This window comes from Clytia hemisphaerica, unplaced genomic scaffold (assembly GCF_902728285.1).
Source record: "Clytia hemisphaerica strain Z4C2 unplaced genomic scaffold, Clytia hemisphaerica genome assembly, whole genome shotgun sequence".
In the NCBI taxonomy this organism is placed as follows: domain Eukaryota; kingdom Metazoa; phylum Cnidaria; class Hydrozoa; order Leptothecata; family Clytiidae; genus Clytia; species Clytia hemisphaerica.
The window spans coordinates 1,647,669-1,667,738 of record NW_027103262.1 but is presented as its reverse complement, the minus strand read 5'-3'; the positions used below and the strand labels follow the sequence as shown (position 1 = coordinate 1,667,738).

Sequence of the window (20,070 nt, the reverse complement as noted above, 5' to 3'; positions counted from 1 at the left end):
GAAAGTCTACATCATGGGTAAAAATTTCTTTGAAATAAGTTTCTTTTTATTTGTAAAAACGTGGCGAAGTCATGGCCGCCTCCTGCCCCCTCCTGCCCCCAGTGACTCTGGCCCTGGCTGGCCCTGGATCACTCATCATGCATAACCATGGTTTTATCTTAGACAAACACTTTCGAGGGGGGCAAATTAGAGTTATTTAAGATTCTAGGGCTAATACATGTTTGGCCCGAGCGAAAAAATCTGGAAATTTAAGGTGTCTAGATTGCTAGAAAGCGCATCTAAATTATGAATCGTTTCATAAAATAGAGAATTTAAAAGTTGCTGATTTTTTTGTGCACCTTCACCTGGCATCCCTTGAATTTGGGATAGGTGTGCACCTTGCGGTTTTCTACAAGCTGTGAAAAGGAAAAATTCACGCGTTCACGCAAAAAACAGGGCAGATTCACGCATTCACGCAATAGAAATATGGATTTTCACGTTCACGCAAGTTTTTTCAATTCACGCATTCACGCAACCAAAAAAGCCCATTCACGCATTCACGCAAACCGCTGGGGGGCCCTCCTAACGAGGGACGCTAAGACGGCTACTTCGGAAATTGTCTCTCTCGTTTGTCCCAATTTCGTTCAACACTACTTTTCCTCTTCAAATTCTTGATTAAAGGTTCAAAGAATTTTCGACTATCAAGAAGGTGTTTTAGGTCTTCGTCAGTTCTAAATGATTCTAAGGCCCCGGTTATTAATCTTTGAAAAATTTTCGGTGTCATGAATAAAGCTCATAATAATAAGCTCTAAAGTTCCAGTCTCGTGCGATCCGTTACGTTACAACATTTTTGGTGTCGATTGTGTTGCTATATTCAAGTGAGTTCATTATTAGCAAATTCTATTAACATGCGAATGAATACATTGTTATTTTCTTATCTTCGAACCGAAAATAACTTTATTTATTTACTATTTCTCCAAAATGAGATACTCAAAGAGGATAGAAAGAAAAGACACATCAATTATTGTGCAAGACAGATTTCACTACTCTAATAGTAATAGTCGGGTCCAAGCCTCTTAAAAAAAACGTACGAAATACTAAATATGTTAAACAATATTACCTACTCATCATTATACCATGAACATATAAACGACTGGACGTCTATCTTCCATTGTGTCTTTGAAAAGAGCTTCGTTGCCGCCTGTATCTCAAAATTGGTATAAAAAATCCGACAATATTCCGTCACAATTTCATTTCTTGGAATTACTTAGGTAAAAGGATTGATTAAGCTTCAACATTAATCGTAATTCACAAAAGAGTTATTCTAGATTTTTTCATAAGTTTGCATTTTATCAACATTTTTCAACGCTGAAATGCAAAAATTTCAACTGCGTGTATACTTTTGAATCCCTTTTGGCACTCCAATAATTTTTTTTTATGACAAAGTATGCCAAAGTTGAGAGCCTGTCATAAGAATATCACAATTTGAATCTCGTACTCTCTAAAATTATTCCATACTTTTGAAATTCAAATTTAAATATATTAGTCGGAATTTTGACAAGCTGACGATGATTTTGCCTGTATCTTGGTTATGATATAGATAAAAGACTTGAGAAAAGTAGAACAACAGAGACTTTTGTCGAAGTTTTAACGTTTTAACAAGGTATTCCCAAGAGGTATATCATCAAGATCTATTGTTACATTTTATTATTTTAACGAGGCGGCAACGAAGCTAGCAGTGTTATCTTCAAAAATACAAAGGAGATGAATTCAGTCGTTTATATGTTCATGATTATACATTACTCATATCACATTTATATTATCATACTCATTATCATATTATACATTACTCCTTTAATTTACACTTTAACTCTTATTTCGACATCCCTTGGACAAAAAATTTCAAACTCCGGAGGTCAAAATTGGGTGCCCAGACTGTCTCTGAAAACTGAACTGTTTGGAAGAAACCGTAAGGAATTGAAAATTCGAGTTATGCTTCATATTCAGATACCCTCATCCTCTTCTAATTGCTCGATAACCTTTATTTTATAAAGCTATATACAATGATTTAAAAATCATTTGTGCTCCTTTGCACAGAAAATCTACATAAATTACCTTGTTTATAAAGCTATATACAATGATTTAAAAATCATTTGTGCTCCTTTGCACAGAAAATCTACATAAATTACCTTGTTTATAAAACTGTATACAATGATTTAAATAATTTCGTCTTGTGCTCTCTTGCACAGAAAATGATTTAAATAATTTCGTCTTGTGCTCCCTCGCACGTCATTTAGTATCCTGTATTCTCTACAGAAATCTTCATAAATTGCTGTTGTGTGCCTTTAGATTGCTAATGGAACTGTGACGAAGTTGCTTGAATTTGCTAGAAGTTACTAGCTGAGAGCTTGCCGACGTGTGAATAGCATCACTTGGATAACCTTTTTGAACTGCACGCTTCTCATGTTTATTTCTCGGAACGCAAATTAAAAGCAAAATTGATATTTTCTCCGAAACGGTAAATAAATTCATAAATGTTTGTTAGAAGATAACAGTTCATAAGACAGCTGGTTTGATCATCATGAGTGTTGAATTCAACGTGTAATCAGGGCTTAACGTGGACAACCTCATCCCAATCCAGCTATCCTCTATAGGTTTATATGAATCATTTTCTTCCAACCAAATGCCGTTTGGCTTAAATATGCCACATTCTTCGTACCAGACTCCACCACTATTGTACATTTCTGCACAGTTGTGACTTGCCAAGTCATTGTCAGAATCAAAAGTCGTAAAACGCATGTTATACTGCGTTTCAAAAACATTAAGCCCTCCGTTCATCAGTCCACTGACCTTCCTTAATCACGAGCGCCTATCACCCTGGGTTTGCAACGGCCTTCTATTATCATGAGAGCCCATCGTCCTGTTTTAAAAAGGTGTTTACAATTGGGCCTTCCACTTCCACACGTACACTGAAGTTGAGCCCAGTGCTTTAGCACGTTGATATTTTATCCGAAACGGTAAATAAATTCATAAATGTTTGTTAGAAGATAACAGTTCATAAGACAGCTGGTTTGATCATCATGAGTGTTGAATTCAACGTGTAATCAGGGCTTAACGTGGACAACCTCATCCCAATCCAGCTATCCTCTATAGGTTTATATGAATCATTTTCTTCCAACCAAATGCCGTTTGGCTTAAATATGCCACAATATTCGTACCAGAATCCACCACGATTGTACATTTCTGCACAGTTGTGACTTGCCAAGTCATTGTCAGAATCAAAAGTCGTAAAACGCATGTTATACTGCGTTTCAAAAACATTAAGCCCTCCGTTCATCAGTCCACTGACCTACAACAAAGAAAAAACACCACATTCATATGATAGCACCCAAAAAAAAGCCTGGGCTTTAACCACTAACCTTGTTGCTTTTTTAATCCAAATTAGTGGCAAACGACCTGATTTTTGTGCGATTCTGTATAAAATATTACGTCATGAATATAACGAATATCGTCCCTTCCCTTTAAGCGTGTGCGCCATTGAGTTTCAAGCCCGAACGGCTAGTGGCGAAACTTTATCCCTTCTCAGGCAAGAGAAATTGAAGCTACTTATTTCCCATCTAAAATGGGCACATAACACGCCGTAATCATGACGAAGGGATGTATCTAGCGGTTTCTTTTTTTTTAATCCTTTTCATTTTTTGAAATTTAATGATAGCTTTTGCTTACAATCCGGCGTTTGTGTAAAAACTACGCGCGGGCGTTCTGAATGGGAAATAAGTGGTTTCATTTCCCATCCTGGAGTTTTGCATCGAGCCCTCCGGGCTTGAAATTCAATCGTGCACGCTGTCTTACAGTTAACCACTCCAAAAGAAATGACTCTAATAACACTGGCATGTTTTCCACAAGATAGCAAAAAATGTGCGCTTATAGCCAACTGACTTTGCACAATGTTATTATGCCAATCATCTGGTGGTATACTCTGGATGTCCTATTCAATGAAAAATGGTCTCTGTTTGAACAAATGCTCGGAATTATTTTTCCCTAACATGCCCGAAAAATGCACATTAAAAAAAAGAATTGAATAATTTGTTCTAGTTTAATTATAGTGACAATCTTCAGTCTTAAGCGGAAATACTTGAACAAGCAGAATCTTTCAAGATTTTTATGAATTTCGTGATATTTTCACTATTGCCTCGTGGTCAAGTTGACGAGTTTCCGCTTAAAAGTAGGCTATGCCATATCTTCCTTCGTTTCGAGCGTAAAACTCCTACTCTTCGGGATATGCGCACTGCTCTTGTTTTGAATATAGAATTTCTCCGGATACATCGCATACGCACTAGGGTTTTAGTGAAACAATAGAGAGTTTCGAAACCTAAGCAAATCAGCTGTGTTTTAAACATTTTTTTATTTGAAATCTCTATTGATAAACTTATTTAGTTAAAAACTTCTATTAAAGTCTATTATGTTTGGTCCGATTAAAAAGCGAATTCCCGGTGGGGCCACTAGTGGCCGCATATAGCAGTGTCTATAGACCAAGAGTAAAACCTAAAAGCCTGGAGCTGTATATTATGTACCCACACTTGTTCTTATAAGAATCAGAATATTCTCTTGTGCTTATTTCTTGAGCTAAGGTATTTTGAGTTTAAATTTCAGACTTGACATTAACATTGTTCTCAAATAGTTCTATTTTCTCAAGAACCTGAAGCCTCATTGTTCTTATAAAAGAAAGAGTTTAGTATGGAAATTGCACTCACCTGGAGTTGGTATTTATTATTTTCATCGTTAATTTTAAACGATCCATATTTCACTGTTGTTGACGCTCCTGAGAATGATGAAATTTCTATCTTGGTTTGTTGCTTTTGATGGTTGGTGATTTTATGGAGAAGCTCATTGCCCAACCAAAAACTTCCTGTATAATTTGGTTCAAGATAAAAGAAACTGAAGTGAACGCGGTTTCCTGTTCTTAAGACTGAAGTCAGCAAGTTGGAAGGGAAGGCAACGAAAGCAGCCGGCGAGGGGACCTTTTTTCCGATGTGTTCTGAGAGCATATTTCAGCTAGAAATTTTCATCTGTTCTGATTTGATCTTCGAAAATTAATCAGCTAAAAATAATGATGTGTTCTGACGAGAAAAGGGTTCAATCAAGGTCATCTAACGGGTTCTTGTTGTTTAGGTAACCCTAGAAAGCTCCAGAACACATATTTTAAGGAGACAGGGGTATAATCAAGAGAAAATTGATGTAATCTTGTTGCATAGTAACCCTAGAAATTTTCAGGACACATCTTTCATGGGAAACAAATATCTTACAAGTTTATTTTGGGACTCGATTGATTAAATGCCCATTAAATTCAAACAAAACGTGTCTTACCTTTGAAATCTCCGAAACCATTTTTGTAGTCATCCCAACCACGGTTGAAAACCACTCTACCATCGATATGTCTTTGAAACACGATCCAACCACCATCAGAATCGAAATGACATGGAACTAAATATTCAGTTGAATCACCAAACAAACTCATTTCGTAAGATCCATAATGACGTATTCCTAGATTATACAAATCTTGACAATCCCTTACTTGCAAGTAGACTTTGGTATTTGGTGATTCAGCATTAAGGTCGGTAAATTTCAATCCTCGATCGTAAAAGTTACAATGGTATAATGTTGTTTGTATAATTTCCATCGAGTAACATTTTTTGTTGTAATGACATCTCGAAAAGCATTGTTGAGATTTTACTGTGTGCATCGTATGAAATGGCGTCAACGACGTCTTCCTGTTTTCACCAATGGTAATAAGTTTCTTGGCGCTTGCGAATTGTGGATTTAAGATTACCTGGATGATTATTAATGATAATATAATGCCAAATAGGCTCAATTTGAGCATGATAATATGCATTGCTTGATGAGACTTTAATACGGTTGAATTGAACTTTTTGCTGTCACCTCAGTTGAAAATGTTCTTTCCTTCGGTGTTTTGTTGAGAAAGTTATTCACTTCACTAAAAATTTAATTAAAAATTGAAACTATTCTGAAAAATCTTTATTTGACGTAATCTTAACTTTATTTGAATGTTTTTTGGTTTGAATTTTTGTACAATTGTTGTCATTTTTTCCTATTTTTATCTGACGTTTATCATTAGGTAGGTCCATTCAGCATGTTGCTTGTTTCTTCTTAAAGATTTAATTTAAATTATCAATCTATTTCTATTCACAATCGATCATCGTATTCAAAACATTCTAATTGAAGATTTACATTCCATTCAAAGCTTTGCGGTACATTAATTTTTGATGTGCATAAAGTTACCAACCAAAACATTCAGAAAAGCCGGTTAACGACAGGAATCAGATTCCGGCTTTTTCGAGTGTTCCAGAAAGGGAAAATGACGTAATCTTAACTTTCATATGACAAGAATACATTCATGATATTCATGACGTAATGTTTTCTACGGAAATACCCCGGTTTTAGCCAGTAGTGGCAAATTCAAACTAGACAAAAATTGTATAAAATTTGCCACTACTGGCAAAAACCGGGGTCCTTCTGTCGAAAACATTACGTCATGAATATCATGAATTAGAAGTTGGGTGTCCACTGTTTTGGTTTGTTGCAAGAAATGTTTCTAGAAGTTAAAAACTAACTGCTCTATTCCTGAAAGAGCTAAAAAGATATTTTTTGTATCAGGTTTTGTATCAAAAACTTAATCAAAAAATATATTTCATAACTCGGAGTTTCATGCTCTAAGCAATCATCAGATGTAATTAAAAAATTAAAAAGCTTTGTGAAAACATATGTTACAAAATTGGTAAAATGCTGATTAAAAAGTCGTAAAAAAGTGATAAAGAGTGATAAAATCGTAAAACTATGAATTGTCACGAGGAACATCAAATGTGTCCGGAGGGATTATCTGGCACCCGATGTAGAAATTTTCTTCCGACACGCTAAAGCTCTGAAGGGTCGGGAAAATTTTCAACATCTGGAAGAAATACATTACGGAATTTCGCCTGACCGCGTAATTTTTTAGAAAAATGGGCCCGAGTGCAATTTGGACAGGGAAGGTGTCATGGCCGACAAAATTTGGGTCAGAAAAAACTTCAAAAGGTTTCACGAAATAAATTCAAGTACAAAACTTTTTGGAGAAGGAATCATGCAAAATATTATCATTCTTTTCACAAGGAGGGCATGTAGAAATACTCAAATAAGTATTTTTCCTTCTTTAAACTGATCACAGAAGCAAAAACAAAAAAATAACATTGTACACAAAAAAGCCTGAAAGAAGAGAAAAGTCATAATCATCATCTATTAGCCAAATTCTGGAGCCGCTCGCTGCGCTGCAGTTGATGCGCGTGTCGGGACAAAAGTCGAGGCGGAAGCCATTTTGTTTACATTTTTGGCTGGGGAAGCACTGCAAAACAGTGCTTTTTGAGTAGATTTGGTGACTCTTGGGAAGAAAGAATAAGAATACTGCTTGGAACCAACATCAAATGTGTTAGAATAGACTTCTATCATACATTGGAATAACGGACAATACTTTTTGAGCATGATGAATGTGTGAAACTTGCTTTTTTGTTTACAAACTTCACTCAAGTAGTTTTGTCGATTTTGCTGCTTTCGAAAGCTGTTGATGGAGACTACTAACTTGCAGAAGTAACTTTATATTGGTGCAAACAATGACTATAATAGCTTCACAAACATTCCCTATCATGGAATTCAGCTGGGAAAGATTTTTTCGATCGCATTGAACAGTTTTGATATGAGAGAGATATCCAAGATATAGGCTCATAGTTCAAACATGGTTTCACCCATCTCTTACGATAACAAAAATTTCATGATTCATTTTATTCATCTCAAATATGGCTAAAGAGACAACATCGGTCATATCGGATTCATCACTGATTGCGCTGAAGGATAAACTTTACTTTAACTCTCAAAATTTTGTCGTTGAATCTTCCCAGTCGTCAAAGACCAAGTTATAATGTTTATAAAAGTGACTGATTTTGGGGTACGTTTTACGTGCAGGTTTTGATTGGATCCAGGAAAAGAAAAGGATAAGCGAATCCGAAGAAAGTGCCCAAAAATTCTGAAATTTTGGAAATACCGCAAAAAATTGAAAGCATGTTACGACATTGACATGACTGTGTATATCATATAATGGATTGTTATTGTTTTAGATATCCGACATACCGTCAACAGCTCTAACTTGGGACGAGTGGTCATATCATGGGATGGTTGACTTTCTTTATTTTCACTGTTAAATCTCTGTTGACAACAAGTTTGTTTTCTATGATTTGGGACTATGTTAATTAAATGACATTGAAGGTTCCATGTTTTGCTGTCCCATGTTTTGTCAGACTGTCCCAAGTTAGAGCCCTTGACGGTACAAATCCACTTTGTAGTCATTGCATTTTCAGGCAAAGTTATGATGCCTAAAGCACTGTCTGAAATTATTTTTTTATTTGGATTATTAGTTATCAGTGCTCAATTCTGTTTGGTGGAAAAGCTTTCAACTTCCCAACAGAAAAAGTACTGTCATAAAAATTATAATAATAAAATTTCGAGATGTTTTTACTTTATCATTAAATATATAAAATTTGTAAAAAATTTGCTTCAGCCAAATATTTTTATGCTTGAAAATAGTTTATAAATTCTATTTTTTTCGATAATTTTGGTGTGGTAAAGATAAGAAAAACATAACATGAAGTCAAGTCAAAATACTCTCAAACACTCAAACATGTTTATGTATAATTTTACTTTTTACCTATTTCCCAACCCAAAATCTACCTATCATACTCAACTGAGGCCCAAAGTGAGCAGAAAAAGTTCACTGGGTGAAAAGCTGTCTTCGGGAATTTTCCAAATTTGGAAAATGTCATATTTCCTGAAATTTCCATAAAAAAAGTCGTATTTCCTGAATTTTCGAAATCTGACCTTTTAATTTACAAAAAGATCTGAAAGCTGATATTTTCAGATATTTCAAAATTTGAAATTTCACATTTTATGGTCTTCTAGAATTCAGGAAATGTGAGATTTCTGAGTCGTAAGAAACATTTAAAAGATGAACTTTCCAAGATTTCCAAAGAAAAAAAAGGTGACATTTCTCATAATTTCAAATGTCAAGATATCCGAAATTTTGCAATGTCAGAAAGACCATGAAAGATCACTTTCCCAAATTTTTCAAAATGTCATATTTCCTAAAGTTTTCACAAAAATAGTCGTATTTCCTGAATTTTCAAAATCTGACCTTTTAATTTACAAAAAGATCTGAAAGTTTATATTTTCACATCTTTCAAAATTCGAAATTTCACATTTTTATAGCGCTTTTTAAAGTTCAGGAAATTTCAAATTTTTAGTCGCTAGAAAGACTAAAGATGAATTTTCAGAGATTCTTAAAAATATTTTTCGCTCTTAAAGGGTTGAAATATTGAGGAAAATGCCCACTGTATGACATGTAAAGGGTATGAATTTCACCAATTTTCCAGAGCAGTCCTAAGATCACAAAAATGGAAAAAGATTCTTTCAAATATGTTGGTCACGACTCAGCAAATTTTGTGAAAAACGGTCGAAAATTCAAAGTTTTTCTAACAAAAAAGGTTGAATAAAATATATTCAAATAAAAAGTGTTTCTTTCCTGTTATTATTCCTTATATGGAAGTAATTGCTCTCCTTAAGACTTTATTTTGATCTATCTTTGCTATGACGTAAATTGCTTATTAGATTTGTTTATTATTTTCAACAAAAGAGAGCGAAAGAAAGAAAAATGTGGTTTATTATCTTAAATCAATAAACATAGTGTTGAGCCAATTATATGTGAGTATTCAATCATGTGACTTTTGAGCGAATATGTGAAAAATTTCGATTTTATTTTTCTCTCGAAAGTTCTTTGTAAGATGAAGTTGTGTGTTGGTTATGAATTTTTAACTTGTAAAATTATATATTTTGTTATCATTTAATGCTCGATTTAATGTTTTGATTTTCTTTTCAGAAAAAAAACAATACTTGAAATGGAAACAAATTCAGTCACAAACAACGCAACCATGGAATCATTCTACTGTACCTTCAAGACTTTTAATTGAAGCCTTTGCTCGAAGAAATATTGTTGCAGTCGGTAAATTAAATTGAATTCTTTTGGATTTCCAATGGACAGAGTATTGATACATTACGCTTCAGAATGACAGACTTTACCATTCAGATCAGTGGCTTGAAAACTTAATTAAAACTCATACCTCCTTCGCTCCAGACATAAACTTGTAGAATGGGTAAACTAAACATTCATCGGAAATCTCAGAAATCACAGTTTTAATGATACACTCAACAGATTATTGTACACAAAATTTCAAATACTGTATGCAAGGTTCTAATAACTAGACTCGACAGGAATTTGATTGATGGTGAGATGGTGGATTTGATGGATTTTTTATACAATTAATATCACAGAATATCATAGCTTTTTTTATCTTTGTGCTTTGAAATGAAACATGTTAAATAAATATTTAATGTTATGTATTATTTTTTGGTTTGCCATTTTTTGTATCCTTGTAGCGTCAAGTTGGTAAAATGATTAGATTAACGAAGATTTTATGGTCATCTTTCCTCGCATAGTAATTTGAAGCTTTTTAAAACCTATTAAAATATGATAAAAATTAAAAGGAATACCAGGAAATATGAAATTTCCAAGTTATGGGAATTTAGCAAATGTCACATATTGGCGTTTCTAAATTTGGAAAATTTGACATTTCCATTCCTCATGGAAATCCCAAAAAGATGAATTTAAAACATGAAAAAGATCAGGAAATTTGACATTTCAAAGTCTGGGAATTTAGCGAATGTCACATAGTGGCGTTTCCAAATTTGGGAAATTTGACATTTCCATTCCTCAAGAAATCCCCAAAAAGATGAATTTTAAAACATAAAAAAAGATCAGGAAATTTGACATTTCAAAGTCTGGGAATTTAGCGAATGTCACATAGTGGCGTTTCCAAATTTTGAGAATTTGACATTTCCATACCTTCGGAAATACCAAAAAAAGTGAGATTTACAGACATTTTTAGGTCTTTTTTGGTATTTCCAATGAACTGGAAATTTCGGTTTTCACCCAGTGGTTTTTCTACGAAAAGTAATAGCCCAAATAAAGCATATACAGTACAAAAGTTCATAGGCTATAGGCCAAAGACTGAGGCCGGGATAATGGAAAATTCCCCAAACTATGAGGGATTATAAATGTTTCATGTTTGGAAGAGGTTTTTTCTTGAAATCCAATAAAAGTTCCAACATAAATCCAATCTCTTTTTCCTATTTTTTGATGGTAAAAAGAAGGGGGAGTCTCACTGTTTTCTTACCAAATATCTGCGAATGCCGCCTAAAAACGAAAGCGAAAGTAGTTTTTGTCCCTACAAGCTGCGCACGGCAGCGCAGCGAGCGGCTCCAGAATTTGGCTAATAATAACACTAAAAGAAAAACCAAAGCTAGGTATAGAAAATGAATACTAACCCTCAATGAACACTTTTGTGAAGTTTGATAAAGATTTTATCCAAAAAACTTCAGTTCTGGAACACTGAAGCCGGTTTGTCGGTTGTCGGCCGGTGGACAACAGTTATATTTGGAGGACGGTCTAAGATAGATAACAACATGAAAGTTACTGATAAAAGCCTAAGCCCATAGGAACATACCTGCTTTAGTTTCTTTGGTCTTTGAATGGTATAAAATTTGAGAAAGTGCAGAAAAAATCAGCCATCAAAACAAACAAAAACAAAAGTTATGATTATCAACTTTTCTGTGGTAGAAACACATTTTTTGGGTTGGTGCACATGCAGAAAATTACATCAGCCATGTTGTTTGTAATTTTTGCCGACATACTCATGACGTGTAACTAACGACAGTGATTTGACGGTCTTTTTGAGGCGCCAGATCTCAAAAAAACAATTTTTGAGCGTTCAGCACGGCCCCGAAAATGAGGGCTAAACTTATGTCGGCACATCAATGGACGACTACTATTTCTCTCCGATGGTATATTGGCCCACTCCTTTAGAGCTTTAGCGTGGGCGGCCGCCAATACGCCATCGGAATATCAGATAACCGGAGGGACGTCTTTAAAGTTTTTTAAAAAGAATTTGCTCATATGACGGCACGTAGAGATTAGTTCGGTTCTTTTGTTTATAAGTTTGTCTTTGGAAGTAATTATGTGGTACTTTTTGGTCATGCAAAGGTTGCACGATTTGCCCCCATTTGAATGAAACAGGGTTTTGCGTGATCGTTGACTTTCCAGGATAACAGGGGTAAAATGTTTTTGCGCTGTAGTTTCCATACGTACTTTGAAAGTTCAGTGGAATTCTCTTTTACCTAATACATTTAATATACCAATGCACAGTAAAATCCTCCCCAGACGACGAGGTTGCTGACTACATCGGCCTTACCGAAAATACCTTCAAAACAAGATGGAACCAACATAAACTTACTTTTAGGTATGAGGAAAAAGAGAATGACGGTGAATTTTTTTTATGATGATGAACCATATAAATGAACCCATAGATTAGCCAAATTCTGGAGCCGCTCGCTGCGCTGCAGTTGATGCGCGTGTCGGGACAAAAGTCGAGGCGGAAGCCATTTTGTTTACATTTTTGGCTGGGGAAGCACTGCAAAACAGTGCTTTTTGAGTAGATTTGGTGATTCTTGGGAAGAAAGAAGAAGAATACTACTTGGAACCAACATCAAATGTATTGGAATAGACTTCTATCATACATTGGGATAAAAGACAATACTTTTTGAACATAATGAATGTGTGAAACTTGCTTTTTTGTTTACAAACTTCACTCAAGTAGTTTCGTCGATTTCGCTGCTTTCGAAAGCTGTTGATGGAGACTACTAACTTGCAGAAGTAACTTTATATTGGTGCAAACAATGACTATAATAGCTTCACAAACACTCCCTATCATGGAATTCAGCTGGGAAAGATTTTTTCGATCGCATTGAACAGTTTTGATATGAGAGAGATATCCAAGATATAGGCTCATAGTTCAAACATGGTTTTACCCATCCCTTTAGATGACAAAAATTTCATGATTCATTTTATTCATCTCAAAAATGACTGAAAACCACAAAAAATTGAAAGCACGTTACGACATTGACATGACTGTGTATATCATATAATGGATTGTTATTGTTTTGGATATCTGGCATACCGTGTCAACGGCTCTAACTTGGGACGAGTGGTCATATCATGGGATGGTTGACTTTCTGGACTGTATTTTCACTGTTAAATCTCTGTTGACAACAAGTTTGTTTTCTATGATTTGCGACTATGTTAATTAAATGACTTTGGAGGTTCGGTAAAATGATTGCCGAATTGCTGTCCCATGTTTAGTCAGACTGTCTCAAGTTAGAGCCCTTGACGGTACAAATCCACTTTGTAGTCATTGCATTTTCAGGCAAAGTTATGATGCCTAAAGCACTGTCTGAAATTATTCGTTTATTTGGATTATTAGTTATCAGTACTCAATTCTTTTCGGTGGAAAAGCTTCCAACTTCCCAACAGAAAAAGTACTGTCAAGACTGTCACAAAGGATTATATAAAAAAATTTTGAGATGTTTTTACTTTATCATTAAATATATAAAATTTGTACAAAATTTGCTTCAGCCAAAAATTTTTATGCTTGAAAATAGTTTATAAATTCTATTCTGTCGGATAATTTTGTGGTGGTAAAGATAAGAAAAATAACATGAAGTCAAACACTCAAACATGTTTATGTATAATTTTACTTTTTACCTATACCCCAACCCAAAATCTACCTATCATACTCAACTGAGGCCCAAAGTGAGCAGAAAAAGTTTTTCTACGAAAAGTAATAGCCCAAATAAAGCATATACAGTACAAAAAGTTCATAGGTTATAGGCCAAAGACTGAGGCCGGGATAATTGAAAATTCCCCAAACTATGAGTGATTATAAACGTTTCATATTTGGAAGAGGCTTTTTTTGAAATCCAATAAAAGTTCCAACATAAATCCAATCTCTTGTTCCTATTTTTTGCTGGTAAAAAGAAGGGGGAGTCTTACTGTTTTCTTACCAAATATCTGCGAATGCCGCCTAAAAACGAAAGCGAAAGTAGTTTTTGTCCCTACAATCTGCGCACGGCAGCGCAGCGAGCGGCTCCAGAATTTGGCTAATAGTCTGCGGCCGGGTCAGAAAATTTTTTTTTTCATCCGGCCGTTTTCCGAAAACACTACATTCTTTTGTTTTCGTCTTAATCTCCGCATATCGATGGATCCATCTTAAAGCGCGGTTCTTTTTGCGGATATTTCGATAAGGTGTATAGTACTAAAACGATACACTTTAATAATCTCTTTAAATAATGTTTTATTTTGCAGACATGCGAACCACTGCTGGTCATTTGAAAGACTTGTATACCAACACGCATCATTATCTTGTCTTTGGGAACGAATCACGTACAAAACCTCTCAAATTATCATCAGTGGGGAACATCCGTCACTTTTTCACCATATTGAGGTTCCAGAAAGCTGTTAAAGAAAATTGCACCATTGAAAAGGTCAGCTTTTATGCTTGCTTTTGATCTCATGATAAAATTAGTTTATTTTGAAAACCAAAATATTCTTTTCATTGTTTATACAATGGAGTCTCCATAATTCGAACACGCACGAGGAACACAAATTTGTTTGAGTTAAGGAATTTTCAAGGCGCAGTAGTGTAGTGGTCATCGATCTTGACTTCCGTGCTGGAGGTCAGGGTTCAATTCCCACTCGATGCTACGATTCACTTGGCAAATGAATGTACCTTGGCCCGGGTCAACCCATACCATGCGAGGGGAATTTAGGGTACCATCACTCTGAAACAAGAGTATGGAGAAATATGCTGGACATTGAATGTGGTGTGGTGATGGTACTCATATGTTCAGTACCTGCGAGAACGCAAGGTTCTGCTGTACTGTACGAGTATGATCATCGATACAGTACGGCTCTGATGTGTCGCGAGCACAGAGTACAATGTCTGGTAAGCATTGTGATTTCCCTATCAAGGGGTAGGAAACTATCCTGGGATAGGGCCTGGTCCGATATTATCGGAGGGTCTGCTTCTCTTCTCTTCTCCCTAGGAAATTTCGAGTTATAGACTACAATCAGTGCAATAATATACTGGCACCAGCCTCAAAAACCACTGCATTTACTCACTTCCCTCTCCCTGAATCCCCCCCCCTAATTTCAATGGTTGAAGGGGAAATAAGTTGAAACATTAAAATTCAGCATTTACTGCCAAATATTTTTGTGATGATTGTAGTTTATAAGGCATTGTTAAATGAAGGGACCATAAAACTTGTTCGAGTTAAGGAGATATTCGAGTTATAGAGGTTCGAGTTAAAGAGACTCCACTTTATACCCCTCAGTCACAAAAAAATTGTCCCCGATGAGACAAATACGCATGGCTAGAAGTTATACTCTTTTGATAGACGGATTTTTGAACTTTTTGAACTTTTTAAGAAAATTGAAAAAGGTTATCCTAAATTCCGAACGGGAATTTTATACACGATGCGCATCACTTATATGAAAATCAATTTCGGCGATGTGTGCAGCCTTATCTCGCTTGCTGCATTGACCCCTGAATTTGATGTATTTCTGATGAATGGAAATTGGAAATTTTGATTTTCTTGTTTTAGATACGATTGAACTGCTGTTTCCAAGGTGATCCCGTTGCTAAGGAAACAAAAGAACCAATGATTGTTTGCGATGATTTGTACACACAGGGAATGACGGTGGTTCCGAACAGTAGCATTAAATTCGTCGAGCCAACGGAAGGGTAAGTATCTACGTTTCCATCTAATGACTTGGGCTCTCCAAGCGAAACTCATTGGTACTAGTAGAAGCAGCCCCTCATCAGTTCTTACGTTCAATTTTTTCTCATTAGCTTGCTCCCATATTGTTACTTAAAAAACGTTGCAAGAAGGTGTACAAAGACAAAGTCTCTCCCATCACGCTTCTGAATAGTGGCAAGGACATTTGCAATTCATGAGTATTTCTTTCTCCTTGAGTCGTGTTGTGGAAAAGTCGTACCCAACCTCTAAGTTTCTTTACTTAGCATTTAGTTTGAATTATAGCTAGTGTTGTTTCATCAAGTTTAAGTGTTCTCTTCAGGAATATGTACTTGATGTTCCCATGTAGAAACTTCGATCAAGGGAATTACACTAATAGACCTTATCGGAGTTTTTGATTTTTCTAAAACAGCGATGTATTGTGGGATTGTTTGTAATAACCCTGAAACAATCCCACAATGCATCGGTTTTTTAGAAAAATCAAAAACTTTGATATGACCTATTAAGCCAACATGGTTCCCACGTGGTAGCTGCATGGTAGCAAAAAATAGTGCACACTTAAATCGAATTGGCTTTAGTTGTAACTTAGCCTCAAAATGTATTTCTATTGTAAAATTTGACAAATTTTATCTTTTCATGTAGTAAAAACATTGAAACGATTGAAAAGCTACCACCGTTATTCATTTGGGCTGATTTCAAATCGAACTTCAATGAAAAGATCAATTGCAACGTTTATTTTGATGAGGTAAGAATGAATAAAGTCACTGATCTTTTATAAGCCCTATATCTACCATCTTTGATCGGAGTTTTGAAAAGTGGACTACCGTTTAAAAATTTCTTCACCATCATTGATTAGTGATACAATTAGGGTACCAATTTCAAAAGACTCTGATCAATACCTTTGTCTGACTTGGTGAGAATTTGTTTGCTAACGTGAATGATTTATGATGTGTCTATTAGACTGACTGTGTCTCTGAAATGGTTTTTGTAATAACGAATCGTTAGAAGGTAGGCTTTGCGCATCAATAAAATAACTTTTATATAGCAAAACATATCAAAAATTACTGGTAGCCTGAATGATTAGGATGACGGGTTCTTTTCGACAGGGCAGGATTCTGTTTTATTATACACACTGTAAAGTTGTTCAATATACACTGATTTATAAAAAAATTATTCATTATATGCGATTCAAGATGACGTCATGTTTTCTAACGGAAGTGCCCGAAAAAAGCCGGGATTTAATCTATTTTTAGTAGTCAAATTCTGGATTCTTTCGGGTGTTTCCGTTAGAAAAATAACTCATGTACATTAAGAGGAATGAGCTGAAAAAAATAATTTTTTATTCTAGGAGCGGTTGACATCGTTATTCAAACTACCTTTCAACACCAAGAGACCAATGACAGATTTCGTTTATTCAAGACCTGCCGTTCTATTAACAAATCCATGCCAATAAACTAGTCTGGTCTTCTTGAACGAGAATGTTTTCGTATTTGCTGTTTTATTGTGCTAGTTTAGGTCTCTCTGAATGTTTAATTTTAGGCTTAGGAGTCAGTTTTTAAAGAAGATGTTCTTACTTGATGATCATGCTTGAATGGGCTTTTCCAGAAAAAAAATTTACCCCTACTGTTGAGGATATTGATTTTTCGAAGTATCGACCCCCCCCCCCCTTTAGAACCTCTGGAAATCCACTCTTAAAAATATGCTACACCCCCTGGATATCCTTTCTTATAAAGTTGCTTACCCCTGCCTGGATATCGTATTTTTTTACTTGAAAAGAACACTTTACCCCCGGATATCTGCTCCCTTGTAGATATTTAACCCCCTGGATATCCACTTTTGAACAAAAATCGTTAACCCCCTGGAAATCCGATATCTTCAACAGATAGAGGGCACGGACTTTTTCTGGAAAAGCACAATTAATAATAAACTTTTATAAGGTCTAATAAGTTATGAAGATCAAAAATGAAGGAGAAAAATTTATTTTAATCCTCTAATACTAGAAACTTCACTTTTGGTAGAGAGGTACTTTGATGCCTCCTGATTTCAACTATCTTCATTTTATAATGTTTTTGAATTGTTCTCCGCAAATATTAAAGTGCTCTGGATTCACTGCCTGCAGACGGTTTGAAAACTGGATTCTTTTAGTTACCTAATTTTAAAAAAATTTTGAACTTCGCCAGACTACCAAAATAACGAAAATTCTACCTTACCAAAGCAGTTAATAATTTGTTATTAAATGGTATTTATGACTATAAGATATTTCATATATTTTTGTGATTTTAAGTGATAGAAACATTAATAATGAAAAATATATTTTTTGAAAGTGTAATATTTTGAACTACTAAGGATTGTGTATATAATGTTCATAACATTTGTTAATATTTCTAATACATTATTCCTCGAGTGAAACATTTTTATTTTAGTTAAAATATTTTTGAATTCAGAAATAAAAGATTGAAATCATTATAATAGTATGACAATAGAATTAATGATTATCGACCTCAGGGAAATTTTTAGATAGAATAAGTTAAAGACACGTACTTTCAGAACCATATGAAAACCAACCTTCCAAAGAACCAACTTCAAACTTTCTCTAAAATCAAATCTGTTTTGATCTTTACCCAATTTGAAAATTCTGTGAACTTTTTTCCACAAATTTTATGCAAGTTCGAAGTAGATGGATAGATATTACACCTACAGGTTACTGGAATGGGTCCAAATCCTTTCGAAGCAGGAGTTCCTCTTTTTGGACCTACCCCGTTGGAGGTATTAATAAGCATACATCAATGTTCTTAGTCAAATTACTCAATTTTTTTATGAGATAGATAGTTTTTCTTGCTCATGAGGGCTTACTTTTGAAAAATATGTGTGTTTGTTTAGACATGAAATTTTGGTTACTTGGCGTGTTTTTATAGAAAAACTGGCCAAATTCAATATTTTTTTATAAGCACATTATCAATTACTTAGGTACAGTATTAGCTTTTCTCGAGATTGGCTCTTTGATTCTTTATGATTTTTTGCACAAAGATGCATAACTATAAACCCTCGAATGTAACGGATTTTGGAGAAAAAAAATTTGGGTAAATTTCAGCTAAAAACGGCTAAAAAACGGCTAAAATACGGCTTTTTGGACTTTGTGAAATATTGGATCATTGTTTTTTGCATGAAAGTAGGTAAAAGATGGCTCAAGCAGATTTTTGTAAAAAAATAATTTTTCAGCTCAGCTTTTTTTTATAAGAAACTAACGACTAATTTTAATAGATCGTCACTATTATTTGTGTTCTGAATGATTGTTTATAATGGTCACGCTCACGTAGATATCAATTATATTGGCTGCGTTTAGACCAACTGGCATTTGTAATTTGGCATTTGCTCATGAGAGATTCGATTTTAATAGCTTTTCCATTGTATTTTCTGTCATGGCATTTAAGGAATCGTCTTTTTAAAGTCATTACTGAAAAGGTGATTCCCTCAAGTTCAACTTTGACAGATCAAACAATGAAAAGCATGGAATTTCTCAAAAACTGCAGTCATTAAAACTGAAACTTTTTGCCGTAGGGCTAGGCTATGGCAAATTTTGCAAATTTTACAATCTATAGAAAGAACTGAATAAAAAACGTGCAAATACTTTAAAAAATCAAAAATGTCATTTTTTCTCTATGTTTTGGTTCCTTTGTTTGATTTGAAATGCCAGAAAAGGGGATTCCTTTGCTCAAAATGGCATTTCAAATGCCAACACGCTGGCATCATTAGGCATTTGACAAACCGAACAATTGCGCGCAACAATAGAATTCGAAAGAATACTGCAAGCAATTACAAATGCCAGGCTGGTCTAAACGCAGCCATTAAATGCATAACCAGGTAGGTCCATAAAAGTATCTCTTTTGGGATTAGGAATTCACAGCGCTGTTCCAGAGGTTACTGATCCTATGTACGCGACAGACATGTAATATGATGTTTGATGATTTCATTCAAAAAGAGCGAGAGGGCGCGAGCACTCGCTAGCTTGTACAATCACACCACATTATCTGAAATATCTACCTACGCTCTTTTATCAGAACAGTACAGCCTTTGCTCTACACTACTCTACTTTTCTTTTTTGGACCTACATGTTTTTCTTATTTATAAGCAAGTATCTGCCCCTATACCAGGCTAGTATTATGCTTTGCATCCTATTGTTCTTAAACAAAGGAACCATTGTTTTGGTACCAAAACTTAGCATGTGTATACATTCGAGTGACTTAGGGCAAGTCTCAAAAACCTAACAGTTTACCCTAAGTTTTCGCTACC

The 20,070-nt window shown here is 34.9% G+C and overlaps 2 protein-coding genes across 2 annotated transcripts in view; one reads left to right on the top strand and one right to left on the bottom strand.

Annotated features, from left to right (window-relative positions):
• Positions 1–17,513, top strand: part of LOC136800498 (uncharacterized) — a 121,282-nt gene extending 103,769 nt beyond the window's left edge. The window contains exons 82-85 of the mRNA XM_067057159.1: positions 14,330–14,508; positions 15,628–15,767; positions 16,423–16,525; positions 17,129–17,513. Coding sequence (XP_066913260.1) covers positions 14,330–14,508; positions 15,628–15,767; positions 16,423–16,525; positions 17,129–17,233 — 527 coding nt within the window. The 3' untranslated portion in view covers positions 17,234–17,513. The remainder of the gene's footprint in view (positions 1–14,329; positions 14,509–15,627; positions 15,768–16,422; positions 16,526–17,128) is intronic.
• On the bottom strand, positions 1,692–6,007 carry LOC136800471 (microfibril-associated glycoprotein 4-like). The gene is made up of 3 exons (XM_067057133.1): positions 5,347–6,007; positions 4,734–4,888; positions 1,692–3,328 (listed from the first exon to the last, which is right to left on the bottom strand). Exons 1-3 carry the CDS (start codon positions 5,870–5,872, stop codon positions 3,035–3,037), a joined length of 975 nt encoding a protein of 324 aa, XP_066913234.1. The 5' UTR covers positions 5,873–6,007; the 3' UTR covers positions 1,692–3,034.
• Positions 17,514–20,070: the final 2,557 nt, after the last annotated feature.